This window comes from Pelecanus crispus, chromosome 6 (assembly GCF_030463565.1).
Source record: "Pelecanus crispus isolate bPelCri1 chromosome 6, bPelCri1.pri, whole genome shotgun sequence".
NCBI lineage: Eukaryota > Metazoa > Chordata > Aves > Pelecaniformes > Pelecanidae > Pelecanus > Pelecanus crispus.
Window position 1 is genome coordinate 50,478,496 of NC_134648.1, and position 14,598 is coordinate 50,493,093.

Below are 14,598 nucleotides of genomic sequence, written 5' to 3' on the forward strand. Positions count from 1 at the left end.
CAGACATATAGATAGAATTAGGTAGTTAATATGCTGTGCAGAGGCGTCCATCGAGAGTACAAATACCAGCATACAATGCTTCATCTTGATCTAAGCAGCCAGTCTGCCTGCACGATGCATTGCATGGTGGTTTCTGTAGTCTCCGAACAGTAAAAATCTCTACGAGAGAGGATAATTGCCACAGTTCACTGCATTTCTATGCAAAGTAATGGCAAGCCCCCTGGCTCCTCCCAGGTCGCTTGCATTGGCCACAGGAGGGTAAAGAAGTGTTTCTGATGAAATGCATGGCATTGCCTTTCCATTGATTGCCTTCCAAGCAGCAATGCTTCTGGCTAACCCCAGGGCCAACACTTCATGAGATGGGTTCCTGGGAGACAGATCTTATCTCATCACTCATCCTGCTCACCAGCAGCACCTTTTCACAGAAGCCTCTTCACCTCTTCTGTCCCGTAGCAAGCGCAGGAGTGGGATTTTCTTCATACAATAATATTTCTGTGGAGTTAGTCTTTTGTTTTATTTTCTTTTCCTAGTTAATGTTCATTTGACCTTGTTATCAAATGTGTTCTCCTGCAATCATCTGAAAGGCCTTATTCAAACCAGCATACATTTTTTTTTCCCTTTTACATCACCTTAAAGGGACACATCTGTTGACATAGCTTCTGTAGAGAATGGATTTCATCTTTTGCTGAAGTTTTGTTCCAGCCAAAGCCGAACTTCCTGCAGATTGTAGAAAAAGGGCCCTTTGCCTCCCAGGTAGGCAATTTTTTGTCTCTGCACAATGCATACTCGCTCAAATGAAACCCCGTAGGCCACATTGGCATTGTTGTCCATGCAGTCAGCCACCACTTGGCACTGAGGTGGCAAGGAAAAGCGCTCTAGGAGCTGATGAGCAGCTGCGCATCGGTCTTCCTGGTTCCTGTGTTTCTTAACTTCAAATGAAGAGGGAGAGATTCCAGGGGCAGCCCAGCCATCTGACGGGTGAGCCTCATCAATGTAGACCAACAGAAAGTCAGCCACACCAGAGAACTCCTCCACCAGCTTGCTGAAGGCTGACAGCTGGCTTGTGAATGGTGGTCAGGTAGCTGAACCAAAGTTCACCACCAGTGGCCGCTCAGAGTTGGCAAAATCCAGGAGGTGACATTTTGTTCCACACTTGCCACTGACACTCTTCCAGCTGCTACTGCTGCCATCGCTGCCCTTGGCTACGTGGATTACACTGGAGTTTGGGGCTTCTCCTCCCAGTTTGACCTGACGGCAAAACAAATTAAAACACAGCAAGTTAGTGTGACTTGCTTGTCCAGTATCCTTATGACTACTCTCTTAAAAAAAATAGCCACCTGTTCAAAGAGTATACCTAACTACCCGCATGGACACTAGCATAGGGATATAGCAAATAATCAAAAGCAGCAGCTTCAAAGAGTTCATCTAGTCCATCTCCACTCACAGTGCAGGGAAATGTGCCACTCCTGACAGGTATACTACTTCATTATGTTTAGAAAATTTGATCTGAGATCTGTCTTGTCCTGTCCTCTACACACATAGTCCTGTCCCCTCTTACGTATTTGCAGACTCTCATTCGCTTTCAGACAGACTACCTCCAATTTCACCTAACTCCTCTCTGAGCGCCAAATTTTCTAGACATGATTTTTTTTCACTGCCATCCTCTGATTTCTCTCCACTTGGCTCACATCTTCCTTGAAAAGCAGTGTTAAAAAACTTCAAAAGAGTTTTTACTAATTCTCAGACAATTACTTCATGTATCTCACAGGCTCACCTGTTTACACATTCCAGATGTTTGCTTTTTACAAAACATCATGACTGTTTTGGAAAAACAGTAGACTGTTGACTAGGGGTTAGCTAGTGAGAAGTTATAATGCCTAGGTCCCTTTTTCTGCCTTTCTAGTTGCTCCCCATCATGGATTTGGGTACTTCATCAGTCCAGCCTGATTTGGTAGTTTGCACTTGTTCACACTGAACTGCATTCTATGTTTCAAGCCATTTTTCCAGTTCTCCAAAATCATTCTGCATTGTATTCCTGATCTTCACAACACATGTAGTGCCTCTCAATTTTGAGAGGTTTGCAGATTTCATACGTGTATATTCTCTTCCATCCTGCAGTCCAAGAATGAAAATATTTAGAGTACCAAACACAAGAGAGATCTCTGCAGACGCCCACTCAATATATCATTCTGTTTTGACAGTGGACCATCCAAGACTGCGCTCTCCAATGGGTTTTCTAACCATTTTGCAGTACTTTCATCAGTGATTGAGTGACACATTTCCTTCTGCTGCAATGTTTCTCTAGAAGGTGACTGGGGAAAAAGCAGCAGGAAAAGGGGAAAGTTTATATGATGGTTGAAGTAGGATGAAGTGAAAACGAACTGTTCTCAGCTCTAACCCCAGATATAACTCAGGCCCAACGGGCAATTGTGGAAAAGTCATTTTGCTTCACCATTTCTATTTCCCTGCCTATAGAAAAAAGACAGAATGTAAGCATCTCATAGAAGGGACTGACAGAATAAGGTGGAGCCTGCAGAGGGCTCCAAGATCCTGAGCTGATAACTGCTGTAAAACCACAAAATATTGTTACAGAAGACAATTAGTTTTTAATGAGCTCTGCCACAGCAATTCCTATGTATCTGCCTTTAACATCAAACTCTAGTACAACAATGCAATTATCCTTTTGTATTTCCCTGACTCTTTCTATCTCTCTCTGTCTATTTGATTATGTTCAGAACTGTTGCTTTAAAGGAAACATACAGGGCCAAATTCTGAAGTCTTTCATCTTTTATTTCTTTCTTTCTGAAGCTACACTCCAATTGAAGTCAACAGAAGTTAACGCTGAATGAGAACTGTTTAAAAACTGAATAAATAACTGATTTTTGGTGCACTTCTATGTTACATTATAGGGTGTCCTGGTGAGTCAGATACAGTAAGAAGGTGAGTTAACAGCACACCGATTCAGAGGCAAGTATATTGTAGATACTGGATCCTCCATTTCTCCCTGACAAATCTGGCTACCTTGAACAAATCTACAGTTATTCATGACAGCATTATTTCATCAGAATAGCAATAGAAGCAAGAGTCTAACCAAAGCAAAGTTTGTAAGATACTGCCCTTAAAGCTGCCAGACTTCACAACTATATGAGAAGGTTTCACAGCATGCCAGCACACAATATAAACATCATTTTGACTATTTTTTATGGGGCAAATTGAGACACAACTGTGACGCTATTCACTCGGAGATCAGCAAGGAAGAGAGCCACAGAAAGAAAGACTGCCCGAGACCCACAAATCTCTCCAGGACAAGCATGGAGTCACCATCCCTGGAAGTGTTCAAAAAACGTGTAGATGTGGCACTTCGGGACATGGTTTAGTCTAGTCTACCCTTAATTGGTTTAGTGTGGACTTGGTGGTGTAGGTTAATGGTTGGACTGGATGTCTTAAAGGTCTTTTCCAACTTAAACGATTCTATGATTCTATGTGGTGATCACGCCACTGGAAGCAGGGGATGTGCAGGTGCAGCAGCAGCACCACAGGCAAGGGAAGCAAGTGATGCCCCAGGAAAGCACAGCCCCTTGTGACCCTCCTGTAAATGTGCATCTGCAGTACTGCTATCTGCTAGAGCCCTGGTAACAGTTAAAAAAAAAGCCTTGTGCTCATTTGCCTTTGAAAGCAAACAAGGTTTGAAATAGCTGAGTTTAGGACCTGCTGTGTGAGTGGGCTGTCTGTGGAACTCAAGGAAGGGAAAGAGCTGTATCCCAGTTTTTGAGAAGAAAGGCTCTATCTGGAGAGAGGCAGGCTCAGAGACTCAGGCTGCAGCATTTAATAAGTAGCATTAAGCATCTTGCGGCATTTAAGAAGCGCTGCTACAGGCCACCTACACTTTAGCAGGTACTAGGTACTCTTCTGTGAAGCTGCTGAACATCTCATTTCTCTCTGCCATTCTGTGCAGTAAGATAGGCAAAGCTGGAGTGAGTAAGGTAAAGGGTCAGACTTGAGTAAAGAAATACACAGGTCAAGATCATGTGGTGGCCATATAATCATCCTGAGGGCTGCATTCAATCCATAAGCCAGCTAGACAACTCAGCATTTTGTGATAAATTGGTAACTACCAAAAAAGGGCACATCTCAAGAAACACAACGTCTGCGCAAATACTAGATCCCTCTTTACCTAGAAAGCTTAACTGTTATTGCACTACCAAGCAAATGCTTTTTCAGAGCTAGCTTGCCCAAAATGTGCCTTTTGGGCAAAGCCTGACATGTAAGTATCTATGCTGCACCCACTCCCTGGATGAATAATGGCCCTCAGTATTTAGGAGTGTGCGCTCATCCAGTCAAAGTAAAGAAGTAATAACATGTGATTTATCTCATAAATCACAATTAAGCAACACACTTTGAATTTCTAATATTTGCTGGCACTCTTCAGAGGAGAAGAAAAATAAAGGTAAAAAGGATAGAAGCAACTAAAACTCAGCAATGAACAGGGCTGCTCAGGAGACAAGAAACAACTGAGCAGCTGTTTCCCCTCACTCTTATGGTTTTAACAAAACTATTATGACTGAAAATACTCTAACCAACAGTCTTGAACTGGGAAACCACAGTCTGCTTCTTGATCATATTTAAGCAGAAAGAGAGGCTACATATTGTAAGCTCCTCATTACCAACTCTTCACTCAAGTCTACCAAACGCTTCTTTTCCTAGGCGAGTTTGCAAACCCTGAAGGAACAGACTAACAAAACAACTCCCATCGAACACCAGCATGGGAATGCCCTTCAAGTACTATTTATCATTGACACCAAGGGTGGCAATGTATTTCACTGTTCTCCAACAATGCAAGTTTGCATTCTGTCTCTCATACTCCTTATTCACCAAAAAAGAGATGGATTTAGGAAATAAAGTAGAAATATGCCCTACGTCACCATACAGCAGTTTCTCTTCATTTCCCACAGCCATGAAGTAAGTCTCATGGCCGCAGGTTACCTATCATTTAAATTTTTGTTTCTAGGAGTGCTTGTGTTGGGTTTTTTCCCCTTAATGAGACATCCTTGCCAAGCAGGCATTCACGAGGCATTTTCTGCTCTTGTAGAGGAGTAATTAGGTCGGTGCCTTGTTCCATGCTAGTGTCAGGCACTCCAAAAAGCAGCCCTGCCCAGTCGTTAATGCTTAAACATAAGCAGCGGCATCTCTACTAATTGGTCTTGATGAAGCGCTGACGTTCCGAAAGGGACTCTTTATTTCACCAGGCTCGGGAACCGATTGACACAGGATGACAATATCATCCTTGCTGATCATCTGCATTGTAGGCCTTGGCTGTCGTCTTTGTTGTTATTTATTGAAAGAAAAAATAGCTCTTGGAAAAGAAAATCAATGCAATGAGAAAACAAACAAAAACCCCCATGTATTCAGCCAAACCGCTTTTGAAATCTTACACAAAGGCAGGCAAAATATAAATTCTGAGAAACAAACTAACAGAATTCCCCTCACACGCGATCCAGCATTTCTATAATCACGTACTTATGTGCGTGAATATTCGGGCATTAGGCGCCAGCCTTCTGGATGAGGTGGAAACCAGGCAGTGCGCAGGCACCCCCTCCCACGCAGCCTGCATGGGACACACAAGGTAGGCCAACCAAATCTGAGAGCTAGCCCAGCCATCAGCAAGAGCAAGCACCAGCCCGACACCAAAGCAGCGTCTTGCATCATTTGTGCAAATTTTGTGTTTGCTTGACAGCCTTGGTATTGCATCTCCTTCCTGAGTCTGCATGCAGAATGAAAAGGGAACAAGGTTGCTGATGCTTTAGCATGCAGACTGCAAAATGAAGGAGACTTAGGAGCGGGAAAGAAAGCCCTATTCATAAACTACAGGCTAGAAATAGCACATACTGCTAACTTTGTTGTACATTCTCCATGAGGACTAGGAAAAGCCCCACGGACAAAACACTGCCTCCTCATTTACCTTTTCTTTTTTCTTGTTTTGCTTTTATCTGCTTTAGCGTAACCCCCCTGGGATCCTGTGCACTGGAATACAGCTTTCATTCCCTGCATGAGGGATTTTCAAGCAGTTTGGCAGACTCCTCAGGCTGTGTCAACCCCCTAAAGAAAATAGGTGTTGCCAGACAATTAGCAGTCTGTGATATTAGCCATTTAAATATGGACATGCTGTGTTCGGGACTGGAGTCCAGCGACTGGTAATGAACTGAATCCCTGGAGCTTTTTGCTCGTTTTCAAATTCTCTGCTTTGATTTGATCCCATTCAGCTAAATATAGTCTCTGAACAGCCCGGTATTTCTCAGTGCTTCATCCAAATTATAATCAGACTCTGGCTGGAGAATTACACAAATTATTATTTTTGTTTTCTTTATTTACATGACCCAGAGTTGTGCAGTGGATAAAAATTACAGGAGGCCCTTGTCTGGAGTAGCGTACAGGAGTGGGAGCTCTTCCTTTGACATGGGGAGGTGGCAGCTTGCTTTGAGTCTTGATTACTCAAATTGGAGAGCAGAGACTGGAACTGACTCGAGTTCTCCCAAAGTCTTTTATTTAGGATCAGGTGTGTGAAGCTGAGGGAAGGAAGTGGGAGACAAATTAAAAGGGCACAGTCCAGTTAAAAATAACTAGTCAAATGTTGCTGTCTTTATTTTAAAACTGCCAGTCCCACAAATGAGCATGCATGGCAGAGGGAAAGCATAAAGGAGCCTTTTGCCTTGCACTCTTATAAAAGAAAATGGATGATTTTAATTCCTCTGATCAGGGAGCCTACAGCAAGCTTCTTAAGGGCTTATGTTTCCCTCAAGGTGGGAGCATGGCCTATGGCATCATGGCCTCTGGCTGCCCTTGTGGACTCTACCTACAGGTGACAGAGGCCTTCACCAGTCTTTGTTAGTCAGAAATTTTTTACTCAGCACCTGGAGGACATTTGAAGTTAATTTGGATGGTGGTTTGGTATTTTTTTTTTTTTTTAAACTCAGCTTTAACACTACGTCAATACACAGTGGTGGTTTTGTTGGAGAGGCAGAGCTGGGGTGCAAGGACTGAGTACGATCCTTTTGCTGAGTGGTGCCTGTTAGCCAACTTTCTGCGTCTACCACAGCCAAAGGGGGTTTTCACAAGGGTTTGACAAAAAGGCAAGCAGTCCTTTCAGTCATTTTTTCACACATAAGGGTGAAAATGGAAGCCTGCAAAGAGGTGGTGTGGAAGAAGTGAAGTTAGATCTGCAAAATGAAATGGGTAGGATGGGGGATAGGTATCCATGTCGGGTAGGAGTCGTCATATTCCTTTTCCTACTCTTTGTCTGTCTTGAGTGTTTACACTCCATGGGACAAACTCTCTTCTCTTGTTTAGGACACTGCCTAGTACAATGGGTCCCTGGTCTAGGTTGGTCCTCAGACACTACTATAACAAACATGATTATATATTAATAATAATGACAATGTTTTAATAATAATGACAATCACAAGCCCAAATCCTGTAGAATTTATGGTCCAAACACTGCAGAAAAGTTTTTAATTGTGGTTTTGTTTTTCTCACTTCTTTCAAGATCGTTTTCATTTGCAAATGTCAATGAAAATAATTCTGCTAAGGCTGAACTTTGCAAAACCAAGAATAAAATATTTTTAATACTACACAATGTCTAGTTCTAAACCCTGAAACTATACAACACATTCTGTTTCACAAATTCCCCTTATCACTGTCAAATGCAGAGACACACACTGCCTTACCTTGCCAGACAAAATAAATACAAATAATAAGTATAGAGTTTATGTCTTTGTTCCAACCTTTAAAAGATTTCCTCAAAAAGCAAAGAGTTACTGGACAGCCAAACAGCAAGTAAAGGATCACGCCATTATATTACTTTCACATTTGGCTTTGCGATAATGCTGTGCAGCATGCGCTTAACATGACAGTTTTTGGGCTGTCCTGCTTTGCATACTGATTTGTTTTAGGAATAAATGAGGTACCTATCAGGCAGGCAGAAGTAGTCAAAGGTAATTTACTTGTGCCTCCCTGAAATCTCAGGAAAATCCTTTACTGAATCAGTCTACTTGCTGCTCCATCCAGAGCTGGGCCTATGCTGTGAAGTTGGGATCCTCTGCCAACCGTTCACTCTGTGCTGGGTCTGTCATGCCAGAGCTTGCCGCTGGCCCATTCTAAAGACAGTAAAAAGCTGTACAAGTACATACACACACCTATCACCATCCATCGCCTGAGATACCAGCATCCTTCTGAGGGCTGTAATGTACGTTTACACATATGTGCATATATGCACATGTGCATGTTACCCCCATGGGTGCACCACAGCATTCCTAACCACTCGGCTGCTTCAGCGAGATGCCATTAAGGTCTTTCCCCTAGCTACTCTGCACTGAGGTGGAGAAGAGGGAGGATTTCCTCTAGGATAATCTTACAGCTCTCTACTGGAGACCAGGAATGGTAGCTCTGCATTGCTGAAACACAAAGCTTGTATCTGGCACGGGAAAAGCATCCAGCGCGAGGCCTCACCACTGGGCGCTGCTAATAGGTGCAACCTTTTTTGTACCCATTTTAAGAGCATTTTAAGATAACAATTTCTCAGCTTTGGAATCTTAGAGAGCGGATTCATCACAGTATGAAATAAAGCATGGAACTTATCAGGTAAAAAAAGCTTTTAAATATAAATACAACTTTTTTTCAAAACTTCTCTAGCTTTTTCTCCAGATTTCTGTAAGATATGTGATACATTCAGTATACATGCTGTGGGCTAAGACAAATGCCTCATTGGCATTTGTACAGATGGCCTATATAAATCATGCAGAAGTCACACTAACACCCTCTCAAAAATCTCTTTTTTCTCTCTTATTAGTAGGTGTGGTTGCATTCATATCTATACATATGTATATATACATACATATATGTATGTATACATACAGAGAAATGAGAGGACTGACTCCTGAAAGAGCATATTATGTATGCCTATGTGTGTGTATTTTTGCATTTATACACATATATGTATATGTATGTACATATATATAGATACACACACATATATATATCTGTATACATACAAACACATATGAAAGTGTAAATACCTACACACACATCCATACATGATTTGCTCTTCAGGAGTCAATCCACTCTTTTCTGTAGATAAACAGAGCACAACAGTAAATTAGAAAAATAACTTTTAAATAAAATAGTTGCACTCTTTCAATTATATAAAGTTAATGTAACTTGACTACTAGCTCTATTTATCTCTGTTATGACAGTTAATCTGGTCCTAAAGACTCCCTTGTTGTGATGTAAGACACGCTTGCCTCTCGAAAAAGAATAGGAGGAGGATGTTCTATAAATCACAAAGCTGGTGCAGTGTAGACAATATCAACACAGAGCATGACAGATACTGAACTCAGAGCTAAGGAAAGAAATCTATTAATCATTGATAAAATTTACATAAGAAAATAAAAATAAAGATCAATCATTTTGATTCCAGTGGGACTGTAAAATGTGGAGAAAACAAGTCATATAGAATGTTCCAATAAAAAAGAATATTGAATATACTCTATACACAATACAACAAACTCTGCATTGCTTCCCCACTGAGGATGTTAAAATGTTCAATTGTTGCTAGGTAATCTTGCCTATGAAATAATTGCCCTAACCAAAAAGTCATGTGCAATAATACTTAACAAAAAGCAGTACAAAAGCAAGTTGAAATTTGGGTAAGATATTCAAAAGTTTTTCTAGATGGGAAAATGCATCAGAATAGCTATTTTCAAATATACTCCACTTCAACTATTCCAAGATCATCTCTTGTACACACCAGTCTTGGAACAAAATCACTTAATTCTGGGACAGTCTGTGCGCTTTCAAGGCAGAGCTCCTTTCTTCTAATAAATTTACTTTAATCCAGAATCTAGTATCTACCCACAGAGTTTTTCTGGAATGGCTTCCAGTAATTTTTTCTGTGCATAAAAATTTTACATCAAGTACTTTTGTGAAAAATGTTATGAAATGTACTTAGGAAGAGTTCTGTGTAAGTGACACAAAACATATTAAAACCAAACATACTTACTGCTTTAATCCAGTCTTCTGCTAACTGGCAGTCTAGCTTTGGTCTACCTCAGACATCTGCAATTCTGTAATTCTAGCTGAAAAATGGTGATTATCTCATAAATACTCCTCAACAGAATGAGCTTAAGCACCTGCTTAAGTACTTTGCTAATACCAGACTTCAGCTAGCGAATTGGAGCAATAAGCAATCATGGTTATGACATTGACTGCATTTTGCCATGCTGTTTCGTACCCCGATTCCATAATATTTTCATTTCCTCCCATCAATAATTGGCTAAGATTAAGATATCACAACTGGGCAGTCCTATTCAGGATTTAGAAAAAGATAATTTAAGGAAAAAAATGCTTTGTGGGACAGTCTTTAATATATTTCACTCTCTCTCATGCTTTTTAAACATGCCACAAAGCAGGGTGTATTTCAAAGTTTTTCAACTGTACTAGTACAGCTTTCCGGCTGAAACTTTTTTCTTTCTCTTACAGAAACAGCAGAAGATTCTCCTCTGTTGCGGAGGTGATGACTCTTCTTCTCCTAATATTAGTCCTCAGTTTATTGTGTCCCCTCTGTAATTTGATTTCTACACTTATCTACCTTTCTGTGACAATCAACGGTTTCCAATGATCTTCTGTCCTTATGGCCCATAATTCTATTAAGAAAAACAGTCTCTTTCCATGAATTGTTGGTCAGTTAGTTTTGTCTTAAGGATAGCTGGCATGAATGGATTTTTTCCCCTTTTTGGAACAAGGTCATAAAATTTGGTTATGTTTATATGCATTTTTCTGCTGAGTTCATTGAGGCCCAAAATTCATTCTAGGGATCTTAACACCTAATTGGCCTGAACCACCTCGGTCATTTAACAGTGATGAGGGAGAATTTTTAATTACCAGATTTCAAGGTATGAGTTTCATTGCCAACACCAAAATAGCACAGAGTCATCCTCCCTGTGGCTTCCATGGTTGACATCAACTGTACTGAAGGAAAAGGCAAAGTATGACTTTGGAAAGTACAGAAAGGCATGCAACATCTTTATTTTAAATCATTCTGTGTTATTTAAGCAAAATAAGATTGAAAATATCTCATGGATATAAGGTTCCTTACAGCTCCACACCTTCTCCAGACCCTGGGCCACATACAAGTTGCAAACGTGGGAACAGGAAACTTGGCTGTTTCAGAGCCGTGCTACCAACTTCCGCTGGAGACTTGACCAAGCCATGTGTTAACTGTCCTGCCTTGCCTTGTCTGTAAAATGGGAACAATTGTGTTCACTGGCCCATTTAACAAGGCCACTGTAAAATGTACTTAATGTCTGTGAGGAGACTAAAAACAGAAACTAGAAGGGCTAGGAGAATAGTGAGCTTCATTCAGCATTACTTTATTTGGGTAGCCAGCTGGCTGATTCCTAGGGTGGCAGTAAGAGGTTGACCCATTTGGCAAAAGCTAATGCTATTTATATTTGTCTTACACTGAAAATTAATGTCCCCGTGGCTTGGGTTTCAGGCTAAGCAACATGTATTCCATATCACAAAGCCAGCAATCACCAACACCACCAGGTCTTCACATCTCTAGGTAAGAGCAAATACAAAAGCCATTGTGGGGGAGTGAAAGGGGACTGGGGGACGGCAATACAAAAAGAAGTATTTTAGAAGATGCAGAGCTATCGTTTGGATGGGACCCCTATGACCTCATGACATCACACGGGGTATGTTAAATTAGATGGTCTAAATAAGACAACACATTAACAGACTAAGCACTGTTTTGGAAGCCACAGAGCTCTGAATCCCGTTCCTCTACTTACTAACTGGGTGGCCTGTGCAAGAAATTTCATCTTCTTGGGTCCACCTTTTCAGTCTATAAAAGGGAACTATAACTACCTCATGAGACCTGGGCAGTACCACTGGGTAATGTTTGTACAAAACTTAAAAGGGGGGGAAAAAAAGTACATGTTGCATAACTGCTATTAGCTTTATTAACTTAAATCACCAGGCAGCTGTCCCTCAGCTACTCAAGTTCACTTTTAATCTCTGACATGTCCCTCTGTCACTGCTTTCATGCAGAAAAAAGGCTCGCTGTTTCACTCCATGCCCAGTTTTACTATTACCTGGATGCTTCCTCCAATATAAAAATTAACATGTAAGTAATAGAAAATGCCAGTGTAATGACAAAGGTTCATTTTTATCTTTTACTCTAATTAAAACAATTCTGTTACATAGATGACATCTATGTCGAGCTCTGTCTGAAGATGCAATCTTTGTATAATGTCTGAGGATCTCACATGGCAAACAATTGAACAACAGCTGTGAAAACACCTAGAGCGTTTTACAATTAGTCTTACACGAAGATCCTGAAATACTTTACGAACCTGATGATTATTATTCGTACCGGTGGGGAAACTGAGGCACGGCTAAACTAAGTGACACGGCCGTGGCTGCGCAGAGAGTTAGTGGCAGAGCAGAGCAGCAGCAGCTCCTGAATCTCGTGAGCCCTTAGCCCCGACTTCAAAGTCCCGCTCCTTGCAGCTTACACCTCGCCCATCAAACTTAACGTCAAGTAGGAGATGGTCTGCACCGCAGAGTCATTCCCGTCCCTTCTCCGCTGAGAACAGGGACGTTGGCGGCAGCTCACCCCCACCCCAAGCTGGCAGCCCCCATCCCCGCGTACCCACCTGCTTGTAGGCGTCCAGGAGGAAGCTGTTCCAGACGCAGCGCAGCCCCTCCGAGGTCAGCATCCTCCGCCACTCACCGCGCCCGGACTTAGACCGGCTCAGAAATAGCACCATGTGCTTCAGGAGGATCACAGAGTCATAGAGCGCAAGGAAGAGGCAATTGGAGAAAAAGACCGGCAAGATCTGAAGCGTGATCAGCAAATCCACACTTAGCAGACCCATCTTCCTTGCTGCTTCTCTTCGGCTGGATGCCTTCAGCTGCCTTTTTTGCTCGGTACCCTCATTTAAAAAAGTAAAGGAAAAAGCATTTCAAAAGCCTCGTTACCCCCCTCTCAGCTGGTCTCTTTAAAACGAGCAGAGATAGTTAAGTAGGAGCAGGCTGCTTAGAACCATAACTGCATGATACTCATTCAACTCGGAGCAGCTTATTTTTCAGAAACTAAGATGTTAACAAAAATTCTTCCCTTAACCAGGAGACCTGATTTTGTTGAAGAGAGAGGCAGCTGTGTTTCCAGTTCCCTGCAGTTACAAAATTTAAGCTGAGACTGTTAATTGTTAACTTTCCTGCACTATCCCATTGTTTCTCAGCTATTTAAGCTCTGAACAGACCTCTCATTTCTGTGTCAGTAAAGCTAGCTACCAGGTGCAGCAATACTTTTTTTAAAAAAGGTTTATGTACATAAACTTTCTGTTCCTCCCTCCCTCCCTCCCTCTCTTTCCCTCTCTCCCTCCCCCCCCCTCCCCGCCTCTCTGTATTCCTGCCTTCCTCCTCTCGCCCTCTCTCTTGCTATCTGCCTATGGTGCAAAGTGCTTTCCCCTCTGGAGTCCTAGCTTGCTTCCCTGAAGCCTTTTATACATTCCCTAGCTAATTGCTGCAATAGAGAAATGAAACCCTAATCTTAGTAAAGATCTTGACGTCAATGTAAAAGAGGGCTTTACTTTGGCCAGGACTGCAGTGAATAGTAAAATGAAATTCTCAAAACTTTTTTTTTTTTTTTTTTTTTTGAGAGAGAGGAGAAAAAAAAGAGAGGCAGACAGCAAGGGTGGAACTTTGCTTTGCTTTCAAAAGGAAAAAGAAAAAAAACAGTATGCTCTGACTGCTTTTACGAAATGCTTTCAAATCTTGGAAAAAGTATTCTCATATGACATGGAAGGTGACGCAGCAATGCAGGCTTCTATTGTTGATATTTTTTTTCCTCATGGCTGGTTTTTTTCCTTTGCCCTTTTGTCTTTTCCAGGAAGGTGTGTGAGTTAATGCATCCCAAGAAAAGGCACATTTCTGTACATTTTCCTCCCATCTCCATGAAGTACCTGTATAGTGTTTAAATATCTTTTGTTGTCTTCTTTGTATTTAAGGAAACATAAGTAAACACCCAGCACTGACTTCATCTACTGATGTGTAAAAGAAGAAGATAAGAAAGAGAGAAAAAGTTTTTGAAGGATTTGGGGTTTTTTTAAGCTAAAGTTCCCTGCTTAAAAATAATTTGCTACAGGCTTAAATGCTGTTAATCAGCTGAGCTTCAAGGACTTTAATATTCCCCTATGATAAATATTTACATCCAGTAGTCTAATAAGGATAACTAACTTTTGGTTAAAAGTTTAGGGAAAAAAAAAAATAAGAAAGAAGTTTCCTCTGGCAGGGCCATGTGTGCTTTAATAACCACAAGCATCCCCTGCAGCCCCATGCTGAAGGTTTGGTTTATTCATTTGCACTTCTCTTTGTTTCACCTTCTTAGTCCGATATTTAGTCCTTTTTACACATGGTTTTGAGGGTTTTTTTTGTACAGTAGACACATTTTGTTTGGTTTTTTTTTTAGCATGGTTCTAATTTCCTTAGGTAAATATTTAATGTATTTCATGTTGCAGACATCCATAATTTTGTTTTTGA

At 41.3% G+C, this 14,598-nt stretch overlaps 1 protein-coding gene across 2 annotated transcripts; it reads right to left on the reverse strand.

Annotated features, from left to right (window-relative positions):
- Window positions 1-675: 675 nt before the first annotated feature.
- Window positions 676-12,932, reverse strand: DIO2 (iodothyronine deiodinase 2). Of its 2 annotated transcripts, none has more exons than XM_009493103.2 (2): window positions 12,711-12,932; window positions 676-1,248 (listed from the first exon to the last, which is right to left on the reverse strand). In XM_009493103.2, the coding sequence occupies exons 1-2, from the start codon at window positions 12,930-12,932 to the stop codon at window positions 676-678; spliced, it is 795 nt and encodes a 264-aa protein (XP_009491378.2). The 2 variants fall into 2 exon arrangements, with proteins under 2 accessions (XP_009491378.2, XP_075568998.1); XM_075712883.1 differs by having other exon boundaries at window positions 1,178-1,248; window positions 12,788-12,932.
- Between the last annotated feature and the right edge of the window lie 1,666 nt (window positions 12,933-14,598).

Bases quoted from the DNA above. Each gene is read 5' to 3' on its own strand.
- DIO2 (XM_075712883.1), bottom strand. From the start codon at position 12,932: ATGGGTCTGCTAAGTGTGGATTTGCTGATCACGCTTCAGATCTTGCCG. The intron at 1,249-12,787 runs GTGAGTGGCGGA...TTTTGCCGTCAG, and splicing joins CCGGTCTAAGTCCGGGCGCG to GTCAAACTGGGAGGAGAAGC.